General features: G+C 28.5%; 2 protein-coding genes across 2 annotated transcripts in view; one reads left to right on the top strand and one right to left on the bottom strand.

Moving 5' to 3' along the window:
* Nucleotides 1-248: 248 nt before the first annotated feature.
* Taf2 (TATA-box binding protein associated factor 2) lies at nt 249-5,920 on the bottom strand. Its single transcript, XM_011496319.1, has 19 exons — nt 5,825-5,920; nt 5,530-5,584; nt 5,292-5,455; nt 4,996-5,212; nt 4,639-4,877; nt 4,242-4,463; nt 3,961-4,174; nt 3,543-3,794; nt 3,253-3,461; nt 2,915-3,154; nt 2,578-2,827; nt 2,364-2,504; nt 2,041-2,231; nt 1,740-1,951; nt 1,448-1,667; nt 1,208-1,364; nt 982-1,146; nt 727-900; nt 249-582 (listed from the first exon to the last, which is right to left on the bottom strand). The coding sequence occupies exons 1-19, from the start codon at nt 5,866-5,868 to the stop codon at nt 286-288; spliced, it is 3,663 nt and encodes a 1,220-aa protein (XP_011494621.1). The 5' UTR covers nt 5,869-5,920; the 3' UTR covers nt 249-285.
* Nucleotides 5,921-9,284: 3,364 nt separating this feature from the next.
* The window catches only part of LOC105359671 (tubulin beta chain-like), a 3,832-nt gene continuing 2,177 nt past the window's right edge, over nt 9,285-10,939 (top strand). Inside the window, exons 1-2 of the mRNA XM_011496318.1 lie at nt 9,285-9,382; nt 9,963-10,635. Of these exons, the coding sequence (XP_011494620.1) occupies nt 9,326-9,382; nt 9,963-10,635 (730 nt within the window). The 5' untranslated portion in view covers nt 9,285-9,325. The remainder of the gene's footprint in view (nt 9,383-9,962; nt 10,636-10,939) is intronic.

Here is a 10,939-nt window from a genome sequence, read left to right as displayed (position 1 = left end):
CTTATAATCATTAAGTTAAAAGTGAGTCGCTTCAAATCAATTATAAATTCAATGAAATCGTGAGGTTAATGCAGGGTGATACATTGCTAATTTAATGAATTAACAATTATGTAAAAAACTCAAAGCTTCAATTATAATTATCAAGAAGTTTACTCTTAAAATTGAAAATCATTGGATCGTATACAAATTTATTTACAAAAGTAATATAAAATATTTTATAAATATTATCAAATGTACATATGTATTACTAGATTACAATCTGAATAAAAAAATTGCACTATTAATTTATGGAAAATTAAATTCACTCATTACTGTTGATGCATCTGGACTAGGACTCGAACTAGCTGAACTCAATGTTTCTTCCTTCACTTTCAAAAGTCCTGATTGATCCTTTTCCTTATTATTTCTATCCTTATCTTTCTCTTTATCTTTCGTCTCCTTGTCTTTATCCTTATCCTTCTCTTTGTCCTTATCTTTTCCTTTATCTTTATCTTTTTTATCTTTATCCTTGCCATGCTTATGATCGTGCTTATGTTTATGTTTATGTTTGTGTTTCTTTTTATCTTTTTTCTTCTTTTTAGGCTGTGCAAGAAATATTAATTAGCTTAGGCTATTAAAATACAAGAAATAATAAGTAAATCTTAAAATTTTCGATTTTTAAAGGTCTTTTGAAACGGTAAGTAATCAAAGTAATAAAAGTAGATGGTAAAAAAATTATTATAATACTTTGTTTGTCGCATCTCCTTTCGTCTTTGCATCGTCTGGTTCTTTCTTAAACATTCCGGGTTCAAAACCAACAGGGCCACCAGTGCCCAAAATACCAGGTAGAGATGCCGAATTATCGCTATAATATTCAGATTTTGTTTTACCGTCTATGTTACAATTTGTACGCTGATCATCCTATTGAGCGGAAGTATTTATACAATATAAGGCTTATGTGCGAGTAAAGTTTTTAAATATATAAGCAGTAGAAATATTTACATGATGTTGCTTTTGACGTTTTACTTCTGCTCCATGTTCAGGTACATTTGAGATTCCGGACTCTTCTTTAATTGGAGATGCCTTTCTTTTATTTACAGAAACATTATTTATATCCGGCTCATTAATAGGTTCGCTTTTAATGTGCGACATAGGTATTAACAATTCCTAAAATGAAAAATTTATCTATGTAAAATTAATGTTTACAGATTAAAAATTAATTACTAACATCATTATTGGAACAGGGTAATGGTACAACTTTTTTTGGTTTTGTTAACATCGCTAACTCTGGAATAGGAATGCAGAGTGGCATCTTCGTCCCATATAAAGTATAATATAAATCAACTAGGTCACAGCGAAGTTTTGGATCGTGAGAAAGCATGCAGCTACAAAATATCAATAATAATCAGTATGTGACGTATGTTTGAGCATCAAATAATAATTATTTATTAATTATCATAAAATGTACTTTATAAGATTCCATATGCGATTAACTAGTTCTGGCTTGTCCAATCTATGTTTATGAGCCCGCTCAAATGGAGGATTTTCTACCATTAGTCTAACTAATCTGTGACGTACTCCAGGATGTGGATCATTTTCAGCCATGTCTAATAAAAATTCTAAATCTTCCCATTTACCATCGACTTTTGTAAAATCGACTAAAGCTGTAAGTGCAGCTATTCTTACATCTAAATATAATTTATAAACTATTAATAAACGGTCAAGGCTTACCATTATAAATATCATTTTTAAAATATTACCTATGAATTGGCCATACGATGCATATTCTCTGAATAGAAGAGGATTACTAGGAAGATGTCCGAATTTTTGTAAAGTTCGAATAACTTTTAAGCAAACAACCGAGACTGTATATTTGTAACAAGGTAGCAATTTTTCTAAATTTAAATGCCTTGTTACTTCTTCCAAAATAGCCTTTGTATCTATTGATAAGGATTCAGCGGTTATAGCAGTTCTAAAATATATTTTTATGAATTATTATATATGAGATCTAATTTGTTAGGAAAACAAAATAAAAATAATATGTGTCTATAATAATACTACCCTAGTTGAATACTGATAACAGGTGTTACAGTAGCTCCAAGTGCTTCGATAAGAGCAGCTCTATAATAATTGTCGGAATATCTATTTTTACTATTATCATTGTATTTAAATAAATCCATAAGAAAAGAAAGTACTTCCGGGGGGCAAATTCCATGTGCATTTCGTAAACCAGCCATTGCTACTGGAATAGTCTAAACATATTATATTCATTATTTTAACTATTTAAAAATACTTAACAATAATATACAATTACCATCTTATATATTAATATAAACATTATCGATAAAGTTCTTTTATGTTAAAAGAAAATATAAAATTCTTACTTTTTGAAGGAAGTAATGTTGAAAATTGGTAAAATTATTTTGTTTAATAATTCTTCTACAGGACGCTGAACCAAATAATTTTCTAAATATGGCCAGCATAGCAGGTGGTCCAGCCCATGTTGCTACCATTGCATTAGCAACCTATTAACACAATTATTTATAATTAAAATAAATTACGCTATAGGTTAATAAAAATTCAAATAAAAATGTTTACCTTTGTTAAACAATGAGCAGCTCGAAGTCGAACTTTATAATAACAATGTTCGTTTTCAATTGTGTCTGTAAGAGCCAATCTAGTAGCTGGAGTTGAATGATTTTGTAGAGCTTCGATAGCTTCTAATTGAGCAGTAACGTCTCTTTCGTGCCTTAATTGATATTGCCATTGATAATCTGGCTGTTCAATTTGTACAGCTCTCATCAATGTCATGTCAGGATCTAAACGAATCCATAAAACTGGAGAATCGCTGGAAATTATAGTTTTTCCATTACACAAATCATTCTCGAAACAAAATTTTTATTTTTATTATAATTGTCGTTATGTAAATACTAACTCCATTGCTGAAAGATCCATGTCTACTTCTTCTCCTGTACACAAAGGAATCTTTTTCTTCTTATTTCTGCGACTTTTACTGTGACAGGTTATATCTGCTTTTGCCACAGTACCTTCGATTTGTAACGTATGTTTGAAAGTCCCATCAAGTTCTTGAATATTTACCAATAAAGGACCGACATATTTTCTTATTCCTTTTTGATGTGTAATATCTTGTCGAATTTCAAGTTCAACCGTATTTCTATTTATCAAGCAAACATTATGTAGTTGTTAAGGTATATACGGAAAAAAAAAAAAAAAAAAAATTAAGAAATAGATGATTAAAATAATATTATAAACCTTTTTCTATTAAATACAAAACTTAAAGTAAATTTAGCATGACCTCCAGTCCTAACCCATTGATCTATGAACACTGCCATATCCTTACCAGTAACAGTAAAAATTGCTTTTGTAAATACATTAGTACTAATTAACATGTGAGACCATAATCCAGAATCGATTTTTTGTTGTGCAGCATTAGTAGCCAACGATAGCTGTTTATTAAATACCTTAACAAAATGACGTAAATAAATCACGTGTAACATGTAATTCAAGAAAATGAAATTTATATATAAAAAAAATATATTTACTTGCAATAGAAGTTCTTGTCCAATTCTATGCTCCAGCATCCTTATGACTAAATGTGCCTTTTTACGAAGAACTTCAATATATCTAGGGGACATTGTATGTAAATTTCTTATTGGAAAATAAAAGCCAGGATCCGGTATTCGAGGCGTTGGAGCCGGTGTATTTGCAGTTACTGGTAACGGAGCAGGTGGTTGCGAAGGATCGAGTATTATTCCACCAAAGCGTTCCTCATATTTCACAACTTCCCGCAATTCCTAGGAAATAATGTTTAGTTTAAACAATGCTTAGTTTCTAATAATTTTCTACCTTAAATATGTTATTAAACACAATTATTTAACTAAATATTATTAAATTACATCATTGTAATTTATATCGTTAATTGTACATTGATTATTGTACATATTATAGTAACATAAATACCGATTGAATCCATTCGCGATATTCATTATTTCCAAAACACTTTTTTGCATATAATCCTGTAAGATAGGTAGAAATTCCTTTTGGTAACCATGTATCTGACCAATTTTGCATCGATATGAAGCATCCAAAAAATTGTTCCGCTACAGCCTGTGCCATTGCTTTTTTAGTAATATATACTTGATCAATGATAGCAGTTGAGTGTAATAAATTTGTACTACGAATATTTTTAATCATGTATTTAAGAAACAAATTAAATATGAAAAAACATGGAAAGAACATACTTCAATATACTCATTGTTGCATATGCATTAATATCTTCATCAATTTCATCTACAAAAACTTGTTTATAACACGAGTATGGATATCTATTTGATAAAGTCTCTTCGTAAAATTCAAAGGCTTCATGCATATATTTAGCTGAAACTTTTAACGAAGGTAAAAGTTGAGGTAAACAAAAATGTGTTACCTCATGCATATAAGGATCTACAAAAATCTCAAATGGTCTGAAAAAATGTATAATAATGAATAAAATATTACTGAATAATTTTTTAAAAATAAAAAAGCCAATATTAAATTAATGATATTAATGTTATATATGCACAGACTGTTTGACAGACTGATTCATAATTAATCTAACAAAAAAAATATATATCATCACACTTATATTTATAGAATTACCCAACGGCAAGAGCAATATTTGGAGCACAAGCGGGTAAATTTAGCACATAATGAAAAGTTTTTTTTCTCATATCTGGAGTATATACTACTTCGACTAAATCACCACACGACACTGCAGTCATTGCATCATCAACTGTAAATTCAAGTTTCCAAGTGCATGGCTCGGCAAAACTGTCTACACAAGGAAACCACAGTCTTGATGAATTTTCATAGCTGTAGGTATACATATGAGCTCCTCTCTGAAAATATTATAGTTTAAAACTAAAATCCTTAAAAAACTTTTAATGCAAAAGGTAAAATATTACTAAGAATTAATTATATCTTACATAAAATATATATTGTATTATAAATATTTACCTCGGCCAATGTTCCAGGACAGTTTGGAACAACAAAATGAACTCCTCCTTGTGGTTGCTCTAAAGAAAATTCTATTCCTACCCTAAGATTTTTACCTTCTTCTACTAAATGAGCTGCATCTGGAGGTATTTGTACAAGTAATTCACCAGCATTATTATCTGGATCAACTTTTTGAGCTGCAGCCAAGTGCAAATTAGAAAAAAATTCTAAAGATCGCCTAAAAATAATAATAAAAGTTATTATAACACAAAATAATGTATAAGTATTACTAAAAAAATTATTTATTTAAAAATTACTGTCTATCGTCTCCCTGTGAAATATCCAAAAATGGATCAAAATATTGAAAGGGCGCTTCGTACGATTCGTTTAAACAAACTTTATATATTCTACATTGCTTTGCATTAAGATGAATTAATCTAAGTGTATCTCTCAATGGTACAATTGTCAATTCAACCATACCCTTGAATGTTAAGAGCATAATTAATATCAATTAAACACATAAACATATAACATTCAATAAACTTTAAAACTTACAATAATACTTTTTCTCTGGAAACTTATGCCGGTTAGGCTAACAACTTGATGCGCTGTACAGAATTATAATAACAATTACATAAATATTTTTACAATTTAAAAAAAGCTTTGGTATTAAATAAAGTAAACAACGATAAAAAAAAATTTTTTTAACAGTAATAATTTATTGTAATTTTCTTTGAAAAATTTCAATTTGAATATTAAAAATATAACCTCAACAGCTAAAATCATATATAAAAAATTTATATCAATATCGAAGCTAATAATTATTTAAATATATAACAATAATACTTATAATTTAAATGGCCGACTATTGTCGGCCGTTCGTTCTTTTTTCATGATTTCATTAATATATGAACATTCGATAAACAAAATAACTACATATACTTTATTGTTAATGAACTTCACAATAAATATACAATTTGACAATAATTATAGTGAAAAGTAATACTTTAAATCATAATATCAGTCAATTAAATGAATAATTTTTAAATTTACAATATATAATTGACATGATTATGATTTCTTTAACACTCAACTAAATATGTATAATTTTATCTTTCAAAATAATTAAAAATTTCAAAATAATCAAAAGTTTTAATTAAAATTCATATGTTTCTTTAATCTTCAGTATTGCTCTATATTTTTCTGAATTTGCTCTATAAAAACCAATTGTTTATATAATTTCGAATGCTGCAAAAATTCCTTTCGAAATATTTTCGAATAATGTCTTGCGCATGCGCAAAAACTTTAACGCGGATATTAATTGATTGACAGATATAATTATTGCATAAAATAGATAATATAGCCTAAAAATAGTGTATTTATGAATTTTTATGAAATATTGTAAATTATTTAGCAGTTTTTATATTTTCAATTTATAAGAATGTAAAAAAAGTTTCTAACGGTATTCATTGAACACAAACGCATATACGCACACGCACTCAAGCACACATATGCATTCACATACGCATATATAATTTTACATTGTAATTAGTTTGGGGAGTAGAAGAGGCGGCCAATATTAAATATTCGACACTCTCTTTCCTCTTGGCATTACTGTTTTTAGATGCCCAGTGGGTGCTTATTTCATCATAGTAATGCAAAATTTTACGTTAATATTTACATATTCGTTTTTTATGATCGGAATGAAGGAATTTTTTTATAAACTACACCGTGCTCGTATTAATGTAACATTAGTTGGAATTATAAACTTCAAATAATCACTTTCAACGGTTTCATTTACTGCAACACCATTGACTAACTAAATTCGAAAAAATGGACACGACAAGTTTGTTATAATTGTTTTATGCTGTTTGAAAAATATTTCTATCACTGCGACATATATTTGCTCAACTGTCTTACGGTTGCGTAGAAATAAAAAACAATTTTAAATATTATTAAACATATTTCCTTCGAGAAAGTTTTCTCATAAATAACTAATAAATTCATTTCTTCAAACTCATAGTAATATTATATAAACTTATCTGCAGCAACCTCGTTGTTTAAAATTCTTTTTTGAAAAAACAAAAATATGTCAATGTATGTAATTACTGTGCAGAAATGATTAACATTTGTTTATTAGTATAATTAACTTGCTACTTTTCTAATTTTAATTTTTTATTTAATAATAGTCAAAACATCGTTTTGTAAAATATATATATATACAAATTAAATAAAATAATTTTTAGTACTGCCTTAATCCAGTAAAACAAATATGTGTATATAATGTTCGCGCGTGCGCGCATGTACACACACACACACACACACACACACACACACACACACACCATACTTGCTTAAATCTACATGCTATTTTCCTCTTTTGAATCCGGGGGTTCATTTAATATTGAATTTTGTATTGACACTCTTTTTTCTTAGCATTGGTTTTTTTTTTTTTTTTTTTTAAATAAATTTATATCTTGGACTATTTTTATTTAATTTCAAAATCAATATACAACCATATTATATAAATTTATCTGATACATACATTTTCAAGTTGACCTTAAGTTAAATATAGTTTCACGTGCCTTTACGTGTATATGTTGGTTAGAATTTAAACATAAATAGTTCAACTAAGGTCAATTAAAAATTTTACAATTTAAACATTAATAGTGCATAATAATAAAAAATATATTAAAAAGGAACATATAGATAATAAAAATTTTAAATTAATATTAATTTATATTTATGTATGTATTATTAACTCTTATGTCTATTAAGCAACAATTTATGCTTTTCAATTCATTTATTTCGTATAAATTAAGAGAAAAAAAAATTAATATTGAGTAATTTTCACAATATTTTATATAACCGAAAAATTAAATATACGAGCTAATTAAATTCAATAATTTTCAATATATATCATCTACTTTAACATTGTCCATTATATTTGAAATTTCTTTTTTTAAATTGAAAAATAATATTAACTCAAGAAAATGCAATATTTATATAGATATATATATATATATATATGATTCTAAAGAAATCTTCAGTGAGTTGAAAATATCTTCTAATAAATTTTTGTTACAAATATTATGATGAATATTATCTCATAATATTTTGAAATAAAAGATTTGCCCTGATGATTATCTATATTTTCTAAAATAAATTGATACCTATTAGTAATAATAAGAGTATAAACATTCTAAATAATAATGAATCTTATTATATTTAATATCTGTAGTGAAAAGTGTACTTTTTGTATGAATAGTTAGACATTCACAGAAGCTGAGAAAGAGCTAAGGGGGTGGTGGGTGAGGTGGGGAGGGAGGGGTAATTTTCTATATTATGAAGAACATTATGAAAATAAAATGGAAAAGTTGTTTTTATTGTATATTCATTAAATGAACATTGATTGAGTTCTGCAAGGATTTCTAAAATTCTGTTGATAAATGATATCAACGGAAATTGTCGAGCTTTCCGAATCCTATGGATATAATTTTAATAAATAGAAAAACTTTTATCAAGAATAAAATAAAAATTTAGAGTCATTAAGAAAAAGAGAATTAAAAAATTGAATATGTAACTACTTATAACAATCGTGAGCATATTAGTTAAAAAAATAAATAAAAAACTCATTAGCTCTTATAATGCAAATAAATTCTACTATTTTTCATTAATAAAAAATAATATAAATAATAATAGCATGATATTATTTCAAACAAATAATTTAACATTGTATTATTATAAAATAAAGAAACTTTTATTAGACAATAAAAAAGAAAGTTGAATATTTTGGGATATTACATTGATTGTGCGTGTTAAAATAACAGTGAAATATTTATTAAATTTTAACGAGATTACAAATGTACGTTAAATGTAAATAATAGCGATAGTACAATAGAATGTAAATAGAACCTGAAATTTTTAATGGACTTTACACAAACCAAAAAATACGTAATAGGGAATATTACCAATAATAAGCGTTTAAAATCTAATCGCTTAAGCTTAGCTAAATGTTGGTACGAGCATGAAAAAATGACGATAATATTATTTATAAGTAAATAATAATAATTTAAATTGTAAATTGGAAAATTTGTTATTAAATATGACGTTTTAAGAAAATGAAATTTTAAGTCACGTTAAAATTAACTTTTTGACACGAATGAACGGATTTTTATAATAAAGAATTAAAATGATGAAAATGATTTGAATTTTAAATGTAAAAATGATATTCTACATATAAACTTTCATTTGTTAATTTAACCTTTTAAATTTTAGTTTGTATTTTGACAATTCATAATAAATTTTTAAGTATTTAAATTTTCAGTAAAAATTATTTAGAAACATAAAAATGCGTGAAATAGTAAATTTACAAGTAGGACAATGTGGAAATCAAATAGGTTCCAAAGTGAGCGCTTAAAATTATATAAAATTTATATTTGTACATAAATATGCATTAAATATATAGGCAATGCGGACAGATGATAGCCCATAATAAAAACGTATTATTAATGACATTGCAAAAAAAAAAAAAAAAAAAAAAAAAATAAAATAAAAAAAAAATAAAAAAATGTAACTCGGTTGTGATTTTGATGTTTATGCAGGTTAAACAATGAGAGGAGTATTTAACGGAACTATTTAATATAATGTGAATTTTTTTTTAAGACGATGAATTTAATTTGAATGAAACGTCGTGATTGAGCGGCTCTAGTATTTATCAACTACATATGTATATATAAAGAAAAATTTCCATTTCCTACGTCACATGCACAATGTAATATTGATCTGGAAATCTACCAATATTTAAGACACTTCGTAGCCAAAGGGAGAAAGGCTGAGACAAAAACTGAATTTTTAAAAATTCTCTGTTTAATTAATTATTTATTTATTTATTTATTTATACGTTTGCTTTTCTTTATTAAAAGTGCTTATCGAAAAAGTACCCGGCCAACTAACGTGAAAATGAATGAAAACAAATTGCACTTTAGTTTTGGGAAGTGATAGCTGAAGAGCATGGCATCCAACCAACCGGTAATTACCAAGGTACCAAGAATATTCAGCTGGACAAAATCAACGTTTTCTTTAACGAGACGGTATTCAAGCGCTACATACCGCGTACCGTGATTGTCGACCTCGAGCCCGGTACCATCGACTCTATTCGCGCAAGTACATTCGGCGAGATATTCCGTCCCGACAACTTTGTCTACAGCCAGAATAGCGCGAGTAACAATTGGGCCAAGGGCTACTACACCGAGGGCGCGGAGCTCGTCGACCAGGTGCAGGACGTGGTGCGACGCGAGGCCGAGAGCTGCGACTGCATCCAAGGCTTTCAGCTTACGCACTCGCTAGGTGGCGGCACTGGCTCCGGCATGGGTACCCTCTTATTGTCCAAGATTCGCGACGAGTATCCCGATAGGATCATCAACTCGTATTCGGTCGTCTCCTCGCCCAAGGTCCAAGACACGGTCGTTGGTCCGTACAACGTCCTGCTCTCCTTCCAGCAGCTTCTCAATATGACGGATTCGACCTTCTGCATTGATAATCACGCGCTTTACGACATTTGCCAGAGGACGCTCGAGTTAAGCAGCCCATCGTACGCCGACCTCAATCACCTGGTCTCGCTCACCATGTCCGGAATCACTACCTGCCTTAGATTCCCAGGTAGACGTCATCTTACCTCAATCAGACATTTCATTGTAGTTTACATTAATACGAATTCAGCCGACTCCTACACCAACTAACTAACTACCCACCCACTTACCCACCTACGCGAATGAAAGAGCTATTTATATTTACTCGCAACGTTACTTTTATCGCAATTGATAATTAATCTCGCCTTTATAGGATAATACTAGCCATCGACACACATTACTTTCATTTTTTATTTTTCGTATCGTTGCATTTTCAAGGCTCCCTGTCATCTATGCGCAATATCAAACATTCAAATCCCCCCCCCCCCGCCCAC

The sequence above is a fragment of the Ceratosolen solmsi genome, unplaced genomic scaffold, assembly GCF_000503995.2.
Source record: "Ceratosolen solmsi marchali unplaced genomic scaffold, CerSol_1.0 scaffold29, whole genome shotgun sequence".
Lineage (NCBI taxonomy): Eukaryota > Metazoa > Arthropoda > Insecta > Hymenoptera > Agaonidae > Ceratosolen > Ceratosolen solmsi.
Note: the sequence above shows the minus strand (reverse complement) of the source record. Positions and strands in the feature narration are given on the sequence as shown.

Coding starts and splice junctions, on each gene's coding strand:
- Taf2 (XM_011496319.1), bottom strand. CDS start 5,868: ATGAAAAAAGAACGAACGGCCGACAATAGTCGGCCATTTAAATT. Junction 5,456..5,529: donor TCCAGAGAAAAAGTATTATT/GTAAGTTTTAAA, acceptor TTAACATTCAAG/GGTATGGTTGAATTGACAAT. Junction 4,175..4,241: donor GCAACAATGAGTATATTGAA/GTATGTTCTTTC, acceptor AAATATTCGTAG/TACAAATTTATTACACTCAA.